General features: G+C 43.2%; 1 protein-coding gene across 11 annotated transcripts in view; it reads left to right on the top strand.

Moving 5' to 3' along the window:
• Positions 1-19,570, top strand: part of LOC118373797 (TRAF2 and NCK-interacting protein kinase-like) — a 131,675-nt gene that overhangs the window by 41,864 nt on the left and 70,241 nt on the right. For 5 of the 11 annotated variants that reach the window (XM_052501637.1, XM_052501663.1, XM_052501634.1 and 2 more), the window contains exon 1: positions 9,804-10,199. The exons of 1 other annotated variant lie outside the window; for it this stretch is intronic. In XM_052501637.1, the coding sequence (XP_052357597.1) occupies positions 10,143-10,199 (57 nt within the window). In that variant the 5' untranslated portion in view covers positions 9,804-10,142. Of the gene's footprint in view, positions 1-9,801; positions 10,200-19,570 lie in introns of those variants that run through there. 5 more of the 11 variants (XM_052501660.1, XM_052501636.1, XM_052501645.1 and 2 more) reach the window with 3 other exon arrangements.

Raw genomic sequence — 19,570 nt, 5'->3', positions numbered from 1 at the left:
AGAGGGTGAGAGGTAAGAAAGAGAGAGGAGAGGGACAGAGTGGTAAGAAAGAGAGAGGAGAGGGACAGAGAGAGGGTGAGAGGTAAGAAAGAGAGAGGAGAGGGACAGAGAGGGGGTGAGAGGTAAGAAAGAGAGAGGAGAGGGAAAGAGAGGTAAGAAAGAGAGAGGAGAGGGACAGAGAGGGGGTGAGAGGTAAGAAAGAGAGAGGAGAGGGACAGAGAGAGGGTGAGAGGTAAGAAAGAGAGAGGAGAGGGACAGAGAGGGGGTGAGAGGTAAGAAAGAGAGAGGAGAGGGAAAGAGAGGTAAGAAAGAGAGAGGAGAGGGACAGAGAGGGGGTGAGAGGTAAGAAAGAGAGAGGAGAGGGACAGAGAGGGGGGGAAAGGTAAGAAAGAGAGAGGAGAGGGACAGAGAGGTAAGAAAGAGAGAGGAGAGGGACAGAGAGGTAAGAAAGAGAGAGGAGAGAATGAGAGGAAGTCAGAAAGTGTGCTGTGTTAGCGAGGGGGTGAGGAGAGTGGTCTGTTTGTTGGAAGAAAACTTTTCAGAAAAAGAGAGACCAGCTCTGCTGATGACATTGCAGAGCACATGCGCACACCTGTTACCACGGTGAAACCCCTTTCCCAAAACTGGGAGTAAACCAGGAAACGCACATGCTCTCTCTCTCTAATCCCATCTTTCTCTCTATATATAGCACATATGGAATTATGTAGTAATAAAAAAATAAGTGTTAAACAAATCAAAATATCTTCTATATTTGAGATTCTTCAAAGTGGCCCCCCTTTGCCTTGATGACAGCTTTGCATTTCAGTTAACAGGTGCGCCTTGTTAAAAGTTAATTTGTGGAATTTTTTTCCTTCTTAATGCGTTTGAATCAGTCAGTTGTGTTGTGACGAGGTAGGGGTGGTATACAGAAGAGCCCTATTTGGTAAAAGACCAAGTCCATATTATGGCAAGAAAACCTCATATAAGCAGAGAGAAACAACATTCCATCATCACTTTAAAACATGAAGGTCAGTCAATCTGGAAAATTTCAAGACCTTTGAAGGTTTCTTCATGTGCAGTCGCAAAAACCATCAAGCGCTATGATGAAACTGGCTCTCATGAGGACCACCACAGGAAAGGAAGACCCAGAGTTACCTCTGCTGCAGAGGAGAAGTTCATTAGAGTTTACTCCACCTCAGATTGCAGCCCAAATAATTGTTTCACCGAGTTCAAGTAACAGACACATCTCAACATCAACTGTGCAGAGGAGACTTTGTGAATCAGGCCTTCATGGTCGAATTGCTGCAAAGAAACCACAACTACAGGACACCAATAAGAAGAAGAGACTTGCTTGGGCCAAGAAACGTGAGCAATGGACATTAGACCAGTGGAAATCTGTCCTTTGGTCTGATGAGTCCTAATTTGAGATTTTTGGTTCCAACCGCCGTGTCTTTGTGAGAACCAGAGTACTGTAGGTGAACGGATGATTTCTGCATGTGTGGTTCCCACTGTGAAGCATGGAGAAGGAGGTGTGGGGGTGCTTTGCTGGTGACACTGTCAGTGATTTATTTAGAATTCAAGACACACTTAACCAGCATGACTACCACAGCATTCTGCAGCGATACACCATCCAATCTGGTTCGCGCTTAGTCCCACTATCATTTGTTTTTCAACAGCACAATGACCCAACACACCTCCAGGCTATGTAAGGGCTATTTGACCAAGAAGGAGAGTGATGGAGTGCTGCATCAGATGACCTGGCCTCCACAATCACTCGACCTCAACCCAATTAAGATTTGCCAAGAAGTGCTCAGCATATGTGGGAACTCCTTCAAGACTGTTGGAAAAGCACCCTTTGTGAATCTTTTTGTGAGAATGCCAAGCGTGTGTAACGCTGTTATCAAGGATGGCTACTTTAAAGAATTTCAAATTTAACATATTTTGATTTGTTTAACAGTTTTTTGGTTACTACATGATTCCATGTGTTATTTCCTAGTTTCGATGTCTAAACTATTATTCTACAATGTAGAAAATAGTAAAAATAAAGAAAAACCCTTGAATGAGTAGGCGTGCCCAAACTTTTGACTGGTACTGTAATTCTGTAACATGCTCTGTCCTCTGTTCTGTAATGGTTCTATACTGTATTCTACCACTATGCAACACTGCAAGGGCTGGAGAACTTAGACTCAGACTCCTTTGTGGGAGGTTTCAATGAAGACCGACTAAGGCCTGAGAACAATGTCAAACAGAAAAAGCGAGGGAGAAAAAGAGAAAGAGATATTGTTGGAACAGGGGGGGGGGGGTGAGAGGGAATTCTGTGCCCTTGTTGTCACTTTGGTAAAGTTGATTTTAACACTCAGCCATTTATCTAACCTCTAACCCCTTACCTTAATGTCGATATGAAACCACATGAACTCAACAGCATTATTGACACAGTAATGTTAATGCAGTATTCCTTATCTTCACATTCCTCATCCTCATTCTGTGGATTCCAGACTATGACCTTAATAAGCTGTTTCTATTAGTGGTCTCTAGAGGCCTGGACACCCTGGACAACAGCCAAACACAAAGGGCTTTTGTCTTCCATGTTGGTGTGTTCTGTATGATGGGGCGGCATGTAGCCTCGTGGTAAGAGCATTGGGCCAGTAACCGAAAGGTTGCTAGAACGAATCCCTGAGCTGACAAGGTATTAAAATGTCATTCTGCCTCTAAACAAGGCAGTTAACCCACTGTTCCTAGGCTGTCACTAAAAATATTAATTTGTTTTTAACTGGCTTGCCTAGGTAGATTTTCAAATGAAGCTGCTAGCATGCTAGCTAGTCACTGCATGTATCCAGTAGCAAGTCAGTCTGCCGTGTGTGGCTGGTAATTTTTCATGTTAGCAGTTGTGGGAAAAGTACCCAATGATCATACTTGAGTAAAAGTAAAGATACCTTAATAGAAAATGTCACGCCCTGTCCATAGAGAGCCCTTGGTTCTCTATGGTGTAGTAGGTCAGGGTGTGACTAGGGGGTGTTCTAGGTGATATAGTTCTATGTTGTTGCTCTTGGTATGGTTCCCAATTAGAGGCAGCTGATGTTCGTTGTCTCTAATTGGGGATCATACTTAAGGGTTCCCTTTTCCAACCTGCTTTGTGGGAGATTGTTTTTGAGAGAGTGCGTGTAGCACCTCAGTACTACACTGTCGTTTTTTGTGTCTTGGTTTGTTTCAAGTTTCACTAAAATAAAGATGTGGAACTCCAATCACGCTGCGCCTTGGTCCGTCTCTCCACACGATCGTGACAGAAAATGACTCAAGTTGAGGTGAAAGTCACCCAGTAAAATATTACTTGAGTAAAAGTCTTAAAGTATTTGGATTTAAATATACTCAAGTATCAAAAGTAAAAGTACAAATCATTTAAAATGTCTTATATTAAGCCAACCAGACGGCACAATGTGTTTATTTTATATACGGATAGCCAGGATAGCCAGGATAGCCAAGCACTTGCGTTAAGTGGGTCTACCAGATCAGAGGCAGTAGAGATGACCAGGGATGTTCTCTGTTTAGTGGGTCTACCAGATCAGAGGCAGTAGAGATGACCAGGGATGTTCTCTGTTTAGTGGGTCTACCAGATCAGAGGCAGTAGAGATGACTATGGATGTTCTCTGTTTAGTGGGTCTACCAGATCAGAGGCAGTAGAGATGACTAGGGATGTTCTCTGTTTCGTGGGTCTACCAGATCAGAGGCAGTAGAGATGACCAGGGATGTTCTCTGTTTAGTGGGTCTACCAGATCAGAGGCAGTAGAGATGACCAGGGATGTTCTCTGTTTCGTGGGTCTACCAGATCAGAGGCAGTAGAGATGACTATGGATGTTCTCTGTTTAGTGGGTCTACCAGATCAGAGGCAGTAGAGATGACTATGGATGTTCTCTGTTTAGTGGGTCTACCAGATCAGAGGCAGTAGAGATGACTATGGATGTTCTCTGTTTAGTGGGTCTACCAGATCAGAGGCAGTAGAGATGACTAGGGATGTTCTCTGTTTAGTGGGTCTACCAGATCAGAGGCAGTAGAGATGACTAGGGATGTTCTATGTTTCGTGGGTCTACCAGATCAGAGGCAGTAGAGATGTCTAAATGTAACGAGTACTTTTGGGTGTCAGGGAAAATGTATGGGGTAAAAAGTACATTATTTTCTTTAAGAATGTAGTGGGGTAAAAGTTGCCAAAAATATAAATAGTAAAGTACAGATACCCCAAAAAACTACTTAAGTAGTACTTCAAAGTATTTATACTTAGGTACTTTACACCACTGGTAGCAATTACAGCTGTAAGTCTTTCTGGGTAAGTCTCTAAGAGCTTTCCACAACTGGATTGTAGAGCATTTGTCCATTATTATTTTCAGAATAACTTCACCCTGCTCAAGGGGATAATCATATGTTTACCCATCTACCAATAGGGGCCCTTCTTTACAAGGCGTTGGAAAACCTCCCTGGTCTTTGTGGTTGAATCTGTGTTTGAAATTCACTGCTTAACTGAGGGACATGACAGATAATTGTATGTGTGGGGTACAGAGATGGGGTAGTCATTCAAAACTCATGTTAAACACTATTATTGCACAGAGAATGAGTCCTTGCAACTTATTATGTGACTTGTTAAGCACATGTGTACAACTGAACTCATTTAGGCCATAACAAAAGAGTTGAATACTTATTGACTCAAGACATTTCAGCTTTTCATTTTTAATAAATGTGTAATAATTTTGAAGAACATAATTCCACTTTGACATTATTGGGTATTGTGTGTAGGCCAGTGACAAAAAGTATGTATTTAATCCATTTTAAATTCAGTCTGTAACACTTTCTGAAGGCAAGGTATATATTACCATTAGTATATTACCATGTGTATTTACACGTTCTTGCTACCAGTCACTTGTTTTTAGCCCTGTTTATATGTAGGCCTATATTCACCTATGACACATACAGTGACACTCCTGCACACACATACAGACTCACACTAACATACACACTAACTAACACACACACACACACACACTCACTAACACACACACACTCACTAACACACACACACTCACTAACACACACACACACTAACACACATCCAGTTTCAACTGTTCTGCCTTGTTATTATTCGACCATGCTGGTCATTTATGAACATTTGAACATCTTGGCCATGTTCTGTTATAATCTCCACCCGGCACAGCCAGAAGAGGACTGGCCACCCCACATAGCCTGGTTCCTCTCTAGGTTTCTTCCTAGGTTTTGGCCTTTCTAGGGAGTTTTTCCTAGCCACCATGCTTCTACACCTGCATTGCTTGCTGTTTGGGGTTTTAGGCTGGGTTTCTGTACAGCACTTTGAGATATCAGCTGATGTACGAAGGGCTATATAAATACATTTGATTTGATTTGATTTGATCCACCCACCACTTATGCTGCTGACATACTGTTTATTATTATTGTTATTAGTCTTGCTACCAGTCACTTTCTCCTAATCCCTGACTACATGTACATATCTACCTCTATACTCCAGTATCCCTGACTACATGTACATATCTACCTCTATACTCCAGTATCCCTGACTACATGTACATATCTACCTCTATACTCCAGTATCCCTGACTACATGTACATATCTACCTCTATACTCCAGTATCCCTGACTACATGTACATATCTACCTCTATACTCCAGTATCCCTGACTACATGTACATATCTACCTCTATACTCCAGTATCCCTGACTACATGTACATATCTACCTCTATACTCCAGTATCCCTGGCTACATGTACATATCTACCTCTATACTCCAGTATCCCTGACTACATGTACATATCTACCTCTATACTCCAGTATTCCTAGCAACATGTACATATCACCTGTGATTCTGACTTGTATCATAGGTGACCTAGCTGACATGGATGAATGTGGAATACTGACTTGTATCACAGGTGACCTAGCTGACATGGATGAATGTGGAATACTGACTTGTATCACAGGTGACCTAGCTGACATGGATGAATGTGGAATACTGACTTGTATCACAGGTGACCTAGCTGACATAGATGGATGTGGAATACTGACTTGTATCACAGGTGACCTAGCTGACATGGATGAATGTGGAATACTGACTTGTATCACAGGTGACCTAGCTGACATGGATGAATGTGGAATACTGACTTGTATCACAGGTGACCTAGCTGACATGGATGAATGTGGAATACTGACTTGTATCACAGGTGACCTAGCTGACATAGATGGATGTGGAATACTGACTTGTATCACAGGTGACCTAGCTGACATGGATGAATGTGGAATACTGACTTGTATCACAGGTGACCTAGCTGACATGGATGAATGTGGAATACTGACTTGTGTCACAGGTGACCTAGCTGACATGGATGAATGTGGAATACTGACTTGTATCACAGGTGACCTAGCTGACATGGATGAATGTGGAATACTGACTTGTACCACAGGTGACCTAGCAGCATACTAGACTCTCCCCCCTACTAGCTCTGTCTTTGCTAATAGCTACTTTACTGAAGAAAAATCTACTTACTGTGATATGGGGTTATGACTAAAATGTCAAATGTAAAAATGTAGTAGTTGACTTATTCACACACACTCCTGTTACAGTCACTCTTCTAGAATGCTGGAAATGTCCCTCTCCTCGTGTGTGTATGACTAAAAACAGACTTTAAGTGTTCCTCCCTCTTTAACCCATAACATTCTAAGCCGTTGGGGAGGAGGGGGGCAGTTTCCTGATCTTTCCTGTGTCTTTCAAATATAGGGCTTACACTTCAGAACAAACATTATTTTTATTTATTGAAAAAAAAAAAAATGGGGGTCTATTTGTTGTTCCAGGGTGTTTATCTGTTAGTGAGTTTGTCTGTGCTATTAGCAGTCAGGACAGATTCATTGTTTCATCAAATAATATTTGTTATCTTATAAAAAATATATATCTAAATCAAATAGGTAAATGGTCCTTGGTATGACCTTTTTAAAACAATTCTATATGTCAGCAGGTTAATGCTGCTTCAATGATGCACAACAGTGAACACCAGTTTGTCATGTACATATCACACACTCAAATCTTCACTAGAATTACTTTTGCAGTCAGGAATTGAGAATACTCTTCAGCGTATAAGACACACAGTTTTAAAAAGTTGAGCGATGATGATGTTACTGCTGAGGATGATATTAATGATGATGAGGAGGATCTTGGTGGTGATGTTGTTGTTACTGCTGAGGATGATATTAATGATGATGAGGAGGATCTTGGTGGTGATGTTGTTGTTACTGCTGAGGATGATATTAATGATGAGGAGGATCTTGGTGGTGATGTTCTTGCTACTGCTGAGGATGATAATGATGATGAGGAGGATCTTGGTGGTGATGTTGTTGTTACTGCTGAGGATGATATTAATGAGGATGAGGAGGATCTTGGTGGTGATGTTCTTGCTACTGCTGAGGATGATATTAATGATGATGAGGAGGATCTTGGTGGTGATGTTGTTGTTACTGCTGAGGATGATATTAATGATGATGAGGAGGATCTTGGTGGTGATGTTGTTGTTACTGCTGAGGATGATATTAATGATGATGAGGAGGATCTTGGTGGTGATGTTGTTGTTACTGCTGAGGATGATATTAATGATGAGGAGGAGGATCTTGGTGGTGATGTTGTTGTTACTGCTGAGGATGATATTAATGATGAGGAGGATCTTGGTGGTGATGTTGTTGTTACTGCTGAGGATGATATTAATGATGATGAGGAGGATCTTGGTGGTGATGTTGTTGTTACTGCTGAGGATGATATTAATGATGATGAGGAGGATCTTGGTGGTGATGTTGTTGTTACTGCTGAGGATGATATTAATGATGATGAGGAGGATCTTGGTGGTGATGTTGTTGTTACTGCTGAGGATGATATTAATGATGAGGAGGAGGATCTTGGTGGTGATGTTGTTGTTACTGCTGAGGATGATATTAATGAGGAGGAGGATCTTGTTGGTGATGTTGTTACTGCTGAGGATGATATTAATGATGAGGGGGATCTTGGTGGTGATGTTGTTGTTACTGCTGAGGATGATATTAATGATGATGAGGAGGATCTTGGTGGTGATGTTGTTGTTACTGCTGAGGATGATATTAATGATGATGAGGAGGATCTTGGTGGTGATGTTGTTGTTACTGCTGAGGATGATATTAATGATGATGAGGAGGATCTTGGTGGTGATGTTGTTGTTACTGCTGAGGATGATATTAATGATGATGAGGAGGATCTTGGTGGTGATGTTGTTGTTACTGCTGAGGATGATATTAATGATGATGAGGAGGATCTTGGTGGTGATGTTGTTGTTACTGCTGAGGATGATATTAATGATGAGGAGGAGGATCTTGGTGGTGATGTTGTTGTTACTGCTGATGATGATATTAATGAGGAGGAGGATCTTGGTGGTGATGTTGTTGTTACTGCTGAGGATTATATTAATGATGAGGGGGATCTTGGTGGTGATGTTGTTGTTACTGCTGAGGATGATATTAATGATGATGAGGAGGATCTTGGTGGTGATGTTGTTGTTACTGCTGAGGATGATATTAATGATGATGAGGAGGATCTTGGTGGTGATGTTGTTGTTACTGCTGAGGATGATATTAATGATGAGGAGGATCTTGGTGGTGTTGTTGTTGTTACTGCTGAGGATGATATTAATGATGATGAGGAGGATCTTGGTGGTGATGTTGTTGTTACTGCTGAGGATGATATTAATGATGATGAGGAGGATCTTGGTGGTGATGTTGTTGTTACTGCTGAGGATGATATTAATGATGATGGGGGATCTTGGTGGTGATGTTGTTGTTACTGCTGAGGATGATATTAATGATGATGAGGAGGATCTTGGTGGTGATGTTGTTGTTACTGCTGAGGATGATATTAATGATGATGAGGAGGATCTTGGTGGTGATGTTGTTGTTACTGCTGAGGATGATATTAATGATGATGAGGAGGATCTTGGTGGTGATGTTGTTGTTACTGCTGAGGATGATATTAATGATGAGGAGGATCTTGGTGGTGATGTTGTTGTTACTGCTGAGGATGATATTAATGATGATGAGGAGGATCTTGGTGGTGATGTTGTTGTTACTGCTGAGGATGATATTAATGATGATGAGGAGGATCTTGGTGGTGATGTTGTTGTTACTGCTGAGGATGATATTAATGATGATGAGGAGGATCTTGGTGGTGATGTTGTTGTTATTGCTGAGGATGATATTAATGATGATGAGGAGGATATTGGTGGTGATGTTGTTGTTATTGCTGAGGATGATATTAATGATGATGAGGAGGATCTTGGTGGTGATGTTGTTGTTACTGCTGAGGATGATATTAATGATGATGAGGAGGATCTTGGTGGTGATGTTGTTGTTACTGCTGAGGATGATATTAATGATGATGAGGAGGATCTTGGTGGTGATGTTGTTGTTATTGCTGAGGATGATATTAATGATGATGAGGAGGATCTTGGTGGTGATGTTGTTGTTACTGCTGAGGATGATATTAATGATGATGAGGAGGATCTTGATGATGAAATATATAAGCTACATGTGTGGAGATGCAGCAGGAGACACAAAGAGATAAGAAGACTAAGGAAATTATCCGTTTTATGGAACTTTAGACTGAAGATACAATGAACCTGTCATGTGGAGGAGGGGGCTTTTTCATAACTGTCCCACACACGCGTGCATGTGACATTGTGGGCGTCCCTGTTTTCAGGAGACCCGCCCTCTGCTCGTGCAGCCAGGCCACTCCCGTGAGCGCGAGACTAACCCTTTTCCGGGGCGCTTTGCATTCTCTCGCTGTGTGTGGGTATACAGTGTGTACGCAGCTGTGCTCTCTTGCGGAGTGTGTTTTTTTCACCATCCTCCGGTGGAGGGGGCCCGTGCAACCGAATACAGCATGTAGGACCTGGATCACCTCGGTGTCTCGAGACGCGTTCCGCCGGGATCAAACGGAAAAACGGATTATATTACCCATTGTTTATGGACTGTTATTAACGGACGCCAGCAGGGATATAACGTGGGATTTTAACAGCTGGATAAGGGAGGGGAGAGGGGGTTTGTCCTCGGTAAATGAGCGGAGACGAAGCTTCCATTTTGAGAGAATCATGGCGAGCGACTCCCCGGCCCGGAGTCTGGATGAGATAGACCTGTCAGCACTACGGGTAAAGCGCGCGTGTGTGTGTGATAAAATGGGCATTGTATGAATGAGACGTTTTCTCGAGCACTTGCCCCATCCCCCGTTAACGACTGCCTCTTTGCACCGACTCTGTGGTTGTTGTTGGCGTCTTCGATCCGTCGTTACCTGCCATGCATCCGCTGATCAGATCATTGATTTAGATCAACCGATGTATGCTGGGGTTTCAGCTCCCTCCCACGCGCGTTACAACCTCAGATAGCCTTTTTCTCGCAACAATTGGAACGTGATGTAATGGAACCCTGGGTCTGTGTTTGTGTCTAATAGGCCCCTCTCTGTCTGTGTTTGTGTCTAATAGGCCCCTCTCTGTCTGTGTTTGTGTCTAATAGGCCCCTCTCTGTCTGTGTTTGTGTCTAATAGGCCCCTCTCTGTCTGTGTTTGTGTCTAATAGGCCCCTCTCTGTCTGTGTTTGTGTCTAATAGGCCCCTCTCTGTCTGTGTTTGTGTCTAATAGGCCCCTCTCTGTCTGTGTTTGTGTCTAATATGCCCCTCTGCTGTGTTTGTGTCTAATAGGCCCCTCTCTGTCTGTGTTTGTGTCTAATAGGCCCCTCTCTGTCTGTGTTTGTGTCTAATAGGCCCCTCTCTGTCTGTGTTTGTGTCTAATAGGCCCCTCTCTGTCTGTGTTTGTGTCTAATAGGCCCCTCTCTGTCTGTGTTTGTGTCTAATAGGCCCCTCTCTGTCTGTGTTTGTGTCTAATAGGCCCCTCTCTGTCTGTGTTTGTGTCTAATAGGCCCCTCTGTCTGTGTTTGTGTCTAATAGGCCCCTCTGCTGTGTTTGTGTCTAATAGGCCCCTCTGCTGTGTTTGTGTCTAATAGGCCCCTCTGTCTGTGTTTGTGTCTAATAGGCCTCTCTGTCTGTGTTTGTGTCTAATAGGCCCCACTGTCTGTGTTTGTGTCTAATAGGCCCCTCTGCTGTGTTTGTGTCTAATAGGCCCCTCTGTCTGTGTTTGTGTCTAATAGGCCCCTCTGCTGTGTTTGTGTCTAATAGGCCCCTCTGCTGTGTTTGTGTCTAATAGGCCCCTCTGTCTGTGTTTGTGTCTAATAGGCCTCTCTGTCTGTGTTTGTGTCTAATAGGCCCCACTGTCTGTGTTTGTGTCTAATAGGCCCCTCTGCTGTGTTTGTGTCTAATAGGCCCCTCTGCTGTGTTTGTGTCTAATAGGCCCCTCTGTCTGTGTTTGTATCTAATAGGCCCCTCTCTGTCTGTGTTTGTGTCTAATAGGCCCCTCTGCTGTGTTTGTGTCTAATAGGCCCCTCTCTGTCTGTGTTTGTGTCTAATAGGCCCCTCTGCTGTGTTTGTGTCTAATAGGCCCCTCTGTCTGTGTTTGTATCTAATAGGCCCCTCTCTGTCTGTGTTTGTGTCTAATAGGCCCCTCTGTCTGTGTTTGTGGCAGATGTTAAGCTGTCTGTAGCGCGGCATCACACACAGTTGAATTATATTAGAGAACAGCAGAAACTGGTTATGTGATTTTTGTGAGGTCAGTGACCTCACAGCACTCTGATGTGTGTGCGTCCTCTAGGACAGGAATACCCAACGAGGTCCGGAGCCTGGTGCTTTTCTGTTCCACCTGATCATTAATTGCACCCATCTGGTGTCCCAGGTCTAAATCGGTCCCTGTTTAGACGGGAGCAACGAAAAGCAGTGGGATTGGCTTCGAGATCGAGTTCAGTTTGAGGGCTCTAAGACAGTTGTCACCCCCCCCACAAGCAAAGGAAATGTAAGACCACTGTTCTTTGTGCTGTGTGTTTTGACAGCCTCTGTAGTCTTACATAGTCATTACAGGCAGGTCGTTACGCAACAGGATCTTACCAGCAGCAGCAGGCTCAAGCCCCAACATGACAGGCAGGAGCGGCTGTGTGTGTGTCTGTATGTATGTATGTGTGTTAGATTACATTCTTGTCACATGGCTGTGAATGATGCACGTGCTATGCAAACACGCATACATACACATTTGCGGTATCTGGATTGTAAAAATCTGGCACGTCCAACATCACGTTGACTCATTCATCCTCTCGCTCTCTCTCGAAATGGAGTTAAACAATTCAAATCAAATCAAATCAAATCAAATGTATTTATATAGCCCTTCGTACATCAGCTGATATCTCAAAGTGCTGTACAGAATTAAATTTGCAGCTTCTCAGCTCTTCTCAGCTCTTCTCTCTCTCTCTAATAGATGTATGACAGTTATTACCTCCACTGCTGGCCTCTTGAGCTTTCGTCCAGATCTGCGGTGCGACTGGAAATGAGGTCACCTAGATGCAGAGAGCTGGGGAGCAGCACACTGCTCATGGGAGAGGATTTCCTTTTCCTGTCTCCCTCACTTCCCCTAATCAAATCACATTTTATTGGTCACATACACATGGTTAGCAGATGTTAATGCGAGTGTATCGAAATGCTTGTGCTTCTAGTTCCGACCATGCGGTAATATCTAACAAGTAATCTAACCTAACAATTTCACAATAACTACCTTATACACACACAAGTGTAAAGGAATGAATAAGAATATGTACATAGAAATATATGAATGAGCAATGGCCGAACGGCATAGGCAAGATGCAGTAGATGGTATAGAGTACAGTATATACGTATGAGATGAGTAATGTAGGGTATGTAAACATTATATAAAGTGGCATTGTTTAAAGTGGCTAGTGATACATTTATTACATCAATTTTTTCATTCTTAAAGTGGCTGGAGTTGAGTCAGTATGTTGGCAGCAGCCACTCAATGTTAGTGGTAGCTGTTGTAACAGTCTGAAGGCCTTGAGATAGAAGCTGTGTTTCAGTCTCTCGGTCCCAGCTTTGATGCACCTGTACTGACCTCGTCTTCTGGATGATAGCGGGGTGAACAGGCAGTGGTTCGGGTGGTTGTTGTCCTTGATGATCTTTTTGGCCTTCCTGTGACATCGGGTGGTGTAGGTGTCCTGGAGGGCAGGTAGTTTGCCCCCAGTGATGCGTTGTGCAGACCTCACTACCCTCTGGAGAGCCTTGCGGTTGTGACCAGGGATCCTCAACTAGATCCAACTGCGGGACCATTTTTTAAAAACATTTTTCTTGAGCGGATGTTCGGGCTGGCGGGACATAATTACAAAAAATGTTGTAGTCTACAAATTGGCCGCAAGAAGCCCAAACAGATATTTGACTAAAACATCATTTCAAAATGTACTTACATTTGTATACGATTAGGTCTCTCTATTATGCGTGGGAATACTTGTGAAAATATGACAAATAAAAATCACTTGGAGTTGATTTCCTGTTTTTTTATGTCCAAACATTGAAAGTCAACAAAAACTTGGTGGCCAAATAAAAACATAACCACCGATGGCCCAAATTCACCCTGTGGGCCACTAGGTCTGGAACCCATCTAGGGCTATACCGGTATTAATGCACGGACCAGTTTGAGTTTTACTTTACCTTCTATAAAGTTATTTGAATGTTCGGTTTGTTAAATGTGATAAGTTGTGTATAACGTCCATTTTTAGAGTTTACTTTCGCTACTTGAGTCATCTCTCGCTCCATGCTGCTTTCCACACATAACCCTGTCACTCAAGGAGCTCATTTCTTTTTCCTCGACCAAGAGACACTTGCGGGGATGCACTGATATGACATTTTTGGACGATTTCCGATATTTTCCTTGCCAAAAAAACGGATACAGATAACCAATATTTAAAAAACGTAGTGCCCTTTTAAGCATTCTTGTACAGTTAAGTAGTTGAAACACACACTGACCAAAAAGTTATTTTGTTGGCATTTACATATGTCCCATTATGAGTAAAACATAATCAAATCCTATTTCTTCCACTTACATCCCTTACTTTTTTATTTGTAATAATGACAATTACAACAATACTTAATTAACACTTATTTTAAGTTAATATAAAACATCAATAAAATAAATTTAGCCTCAAATAAATAATGAAACATGTTCAATTTGGTTTAAATAATGCAAAAACAAAGTGTTGGAGTAGAAAGTAATATGTGCCATGTAAAAAAGCTAACGTTTAAGTTTCTTGCTCAGAAAATGAGAACATATGAAAGTTGGTGGTTCCTTTTAACATGAGACTTCAATATTCTAAGGTAAGAGGTTGTAGTTATTATAGGAATTATAGGACTATTTTTCTCTATACCATTTGTATTTCATATACCTTTGACTATTGGATGTTCTTATAGGCCCTATAGTATTGCCAGTGTAACAGTATAGCTTCCGTCCCCCTCCTCGCCCCTACCTGGGCTCGAACCAGGAACACATCGACTTACAGCCACACTCGAAGCATCGTTACCCATCGCTCCACAAAAGCCGCGGCCCTTGCAGCGCAAGGGGAATAACTACTCCAAATCTAAAAGCGAGTGACGTTTGAAACAGTATTAGCGCACACCCAGCTAACTAGCTAGCCATTTCACATTGGTTACACCAGCCATTAGGCTGATAGGCTTGAAGTCATAAACAGCGCTGTGCTTGCGAAGAGCTGCTGGCAAAATGCACAAAAGTGCTGTTTGGATGAATGATTACGGGCCTGCTGCTGCCAACCATCGCTCAGTCAGACTGCTCTATCAAATCATATACTTAATTCTAACATAACACACAGAAATACGAGCCTTTGGTCATTAATATGATCGAATCCGGAAACTATAATTTCGAAAACAAAACGTTTATTATTTCAGTGAAATACGGAACTGTTCAGTATTTTATCTAACGGGTGGCATCCCTAAGTCTAAATATTCTTGTTACATTGCACAACCTATAATGTATGTCATAATTATGTAAAATTCTGGCAAATTAGTTCGCAATGAGCCAGGCAACCCAAACTTGCATATACCCTGACTCTGCGTGCAATGAACGCAAGAGAAATTACACAATTTCACCTGGTTAATATTGCCTGCTAAACTGGATTAGTAGTTATAACTAGTGATTATGATTGATTGTTTTTTATAAGATAAGTTTAATGCTAGCTAGCAACTTACCTTGGCTTCTACTACATTCGCGTAACAGGCAGTCTCCTCGTGGAGTGCAATGGTTGAGCGTTGGACTAGTTAACTGTGCGGTTGCAAGATTGGAACCCCTGAGCTGACGAGGTAAAAATCTGTTGTTCTGCCCCTGAACAAGGCAGTTAACCCACCGTTCCTAGGCAGTCATTGAAAATAAGAATGTGTTCTTAACTGACTTGCCTAGTTAAATAAAAGGTATACATTATTATTATTTTAAAAAAGAATCGGAAATCGGCGCCCAAAAATACCGATTTCCGATTTGTTATGAAAACTTGAAATCGGCCCTAGTTAATCGGCCATTCCGATTACTCGGTCGACCTCTAGTAACGATGCTTCGTGGGAGGCAGTCGTTGATGTGTGCAGAGGGTCCCTGGTTCGAGCACGGAGAGGGACGGAAACTATACTGTTACACTAACATTTCACGTAAACTCTGTTTCTTGTCTGCATCGAAGTAGCGGTCCTTGTACCTAGCATCTAGCATGGTGGCAACACAGTAAAGAGGCTCAGAGAGAATGCCTGTTAAAGAAGTAGCGGTCCTTGTACCTAGCATCTAGCATGGTGGCAACACAGTAAAGAGGCTCAGAGAGAATGCCTGTTAAAGAAGTAGCGGTCCTTGTACCTAGCATCTAGCATGGTGGCAACACAGTAAAGAGGCTCAGAGAGAATGCCTGTTAAAGAAGTAGCGGTCCTTGTACCTAGCATCTAGCATGGTGGCAACACAGTAAAGAGGCTCAGAGAGAATGCCTGTTAAAGAAGTAGCGGTCCTTGTACCTAGCATCTAGCATGGTGGCAACACAGTAAAGAGGCTCAGAGAGAATGCCTGTTAAAGAAGTAGCGGTCCTTGTACCTGGCATCTAGCATGGTGGCAACACAGTAAAGAGGCTCAGAGAGAATGCCTGTTAAAGAAGTAGCGGTCCTTGTACCTAGCATCTAGCATGGTGGCAACACAGTAAAGAGGCTCAGAGAGAATGCCTGTTAAAGAAGTAGCGGTCCTTGTACCTAGCATCTAGCATGGTGGCAACACAGTAAAGAGGCTCAGAGAGAATGCCTGTTAAAGAAGTAGCGGTCCTTGTACCTAGCATCTAGCATGGTGGCAACACAGTAAAGAGGCTCAGAGAGAATGCCTGTTAAAGAAGTAGCGGTCCTTGTACCTAGCATCTAGCATGGTGGCAACACAGTAAAGAGGCTCAGAGAGAATGCCTGTTAAAGAAGTAGCGGTCCTTGTACCTAGCATCTAGCATGGTGGCAACACAGTAAAGAGGCTCAGAGAGAATGCCTGTTAAAGAAGTAGCGGTCCTTGTACCTAGCATCTAGCATGGTGGCAACACAGTAAAGAGGCTCAGAGAGAATGCCTGTTAAAGAAGTAGCGGTCCTTGTACCTAGCATCTAGCATGGTGGCAACACAGTAAAGAGGCTCAGAGAGAATGCCTGTTAAAGAAGTAGCGGTCCTTGTACCTAGCATCTAGCATGGTGGCAACACAGTAAAGAGGCTCAGAGAGAATGCCTGTTAAAGAAGTAGCGGTCCTTGTACCTAGCATCTAGCATGGTGGCAACACAGTAAAGAGGCTCAGAGAGAATGCCTGTTAAAGAAGTAGCGGTCCTTGTACCTAGCATCTAGCATGGTGGCAACACAGTAAAGAGGCTCAGAGAGAATGCCTGTTAAAGAAGTAGCGGTCCTTGTACCTAGCATCTAGCATGGTGGCAACACAGTAAAGAGGCTCAGAGAGAATGCCTGTTAAAGAAGAGCGGTCCTTGTATGCATCTAGCATGGTGTAAAGAGGCTCAAGAGAATGCCTGTTAAAGAAGTAGCGGTCCTTGTACCTAGCATCTAGCATGGTGGCAACACAGTAAAGAGGCTCAGAGAGAATGCCTGTTAAAGAAGTAGCGGTCCTTGTACCTAGCATCTAGCATGGTGGCAACACAGTAAAGAGGCTCAGAGAGAATGCCTGTTAAAGAAGTAGCGGTCCTTGTACCTAGCATCGAGCATGGTGGCAACACAGTAAAGAGGCTCAGAGAGAATGCCTGTTAAAGAAGTAGCGGTCCTTGTACCTAGCATCTAGCATGGTGGCAACACAGTAAAGAGGCTCAGAGAGAATGCCTGTTAAAGAAGTAGCGGTCCTTGTACCTAGCATCTAGCATGGTGGCAACACAGTAAAGAGGCTCAGAGAGAATGCCTGTTAAAGAAGTAGCGGTCCTTGTACCTAGCATCTAGCATGGTGGCAACACAGTAAAGAGGCTCAGAGAGAATGCCTGTTAAAGAAGTAGCGGTCCTTGTACCTAGCATCTAGCATGGTGGCAACACAGTAAAGAGGCTCAGAGAGAATGCCTGTTAAAGAAGTAGCGGTCCTTGTACCTAGCATCTAGCATGGTGGCAACACAGTAAAGAGGCTCAGAGAGAATGCCTGTTAAAGAAGTAGCGGTCCTTGTACCTAGCATCTAGCATGGTGGCAACACAGTAAAGAGGCTCAGAGAGAATGCCTGTTAAAGAAGTAGCGGTCCTTGTACCTAGCATCTAGCATGGTGGCAACACAGTAAAGAGGCTCAGAGAGAATGCCTGTTAAAGAAGTAGCGGTCCTTGTACCTAGCATCTAGCATGGTGGCAACACAGTAAAGAGGCTCAGAGAGAATGCCTGTTAAAGAAGTAGCGGTCCTTGTACCTAGCATCTAGCATGGTGGCAACACAGTAAAGAGGCTCAGAGAGAATGCCTGTTAAAGAAGTATGCATCTAGCATGGTGGCAAACAGTAAAGAGGCTCAGAGAGAATGCCTGTTAAAGAAGTAGCGGTCCTTGTACCTAGCATCTAGCATGGTGGCAACACAGTAAAGAGGCTCAGAGAGAATGCCTGTTAAAGAAGTAGCGGTCCTTGTACCTAGCATCGAGCATGGTGGCAACACAGTAAAGAGGCTCAGAGAGAATGCCTGTTAAAGAAGTAGCGGTCCTTGTACCTAGCATCGAGCATGGTGGCAACACAGTAAAGAGGCTCAGAGAGAATGCCTGTTAAAGAAGTAGCGGTCCTTGTACCTAGCATCTAGCATGGTGGCAACACAGTAAAGAGGCTCAGAGAGAATGCCTGTTGAAGTAGCGGTCCTTGTACCTAGCATCTAGCATGGTGGCAACACAGTAAAGAGGCTCAGAGAGAATGCCTGTTAAAGAAGTAGCGGTCCTTGTACCTAGCATCTAGCATGGTGGCAACACAGTAAAGAGGCTCAGAGAGAATGCCTGTTAAAAAGTAGGTCCTTGTACCTAGCATCTAGCATGGTGGCAACACAGTAAAGAGGCTCAGAGAGAATGCCTGTTAAAGAAGTAGCGGTCCTTGTACCTAGCATCTAGCATGGTGGCAACACAGTAAAGAGGCTCAGAGAGAATGCCTGTTAAAGAAGTAGCGGTCCTTGTACCTAGCATCTAGCATGGTGGCAACACAGTAAAGAGGCTCAGAGAGAATGCCTGTTAAAGAAGTAGCGGTCCTTGTACCTAGCATCTAGCATGGTGGCAACACAGTAAAGAGGCTCAGAGAGAATGCCTGTTAAAGAAGTAGCGGTCCTTGTACCTAGCATCTAGCATGGTGGCAACACAGTAAAGAGGCTCAGAGAGAATGCCTGTTAAAGAAGTAGCGGTCCTTGTACCTAGCATCTAGCATGGTGGCAACACAGTAAAGAGGCTCAGAGAGAATGCCTGTTAAAGAAGTAGCGGTCCTTGTACCTAGCATCTAGCATGGTGGCAACACAGTAAAGAGGCTCAGAGAGAATGCCTGTTAAAGAAGTAGCGGTCCTTGTACCTAGCATCTAGCATGGTGGCAACACAGTAAAGAGGCTCAGAGAGAATGCCTGTTAAAGAAGTAGCGGTCCTTGTACCTATCATCAGTTTTGTTGAGCAGAAGTTTCAATGCCATGACAGAGGGTATCACGTCTGCTGTTTTGTTGAGCAGGAGTTTCAATGCCATGACAGAGGGTATCACGTCTGCTGTTTTGTTGAGCAGGCAATTTCAATGCCATGACAGAGGGTATCACGTCTGCTGTTTTGTTGAGCAGGCAATTTCAATGCCATGACAGAGGGTATCACATCTGCTGTTTTGTTGAGCAGGCGTTTCAATGCCATGACAGAGGGTATCACGTCATTCTTGAGCATGCAATACTGCTTACCGAGATATTGTGCATCCCTAATGACAACGATGCTGTTTTCACTTTGCTTCTTAATATAAATCCATTTAGTGTTCTATAGTTCTACACAATTAGTTTGTTTCTTACATCTGCAAACAGCTAGGTTGTCTTTTCTAAGCAAGTTGGGCAGCAGCGGTATGAGTCAGATGAAATGTAATTAGCTATACAGCCTGATAATATCAGCGATGGTGTAGAACTAAATC

This window comes from Oncorhynchus keta, chromosome 4 (genome assembly GCF_023373465.1).
Source record: "Oncorhynchus keta strain PuntledgeMale-10-30-2019 chromosome 4, Oket_V2, whole genome shotgun sequence".
NCBI classification, from domain to species: domain Eukaryota; kingdom Metazoa; phylum Chordata; class Actinopteri; order Salmoniformes; family Salmonidae; genus Oncorhynchus; species Oncorhynchus keta.
The sequence above is the reverse complement of the archived record's forward strand: the minus strand, read 5'-3'. Positions and strand labels throughout refer to the sequence as shown.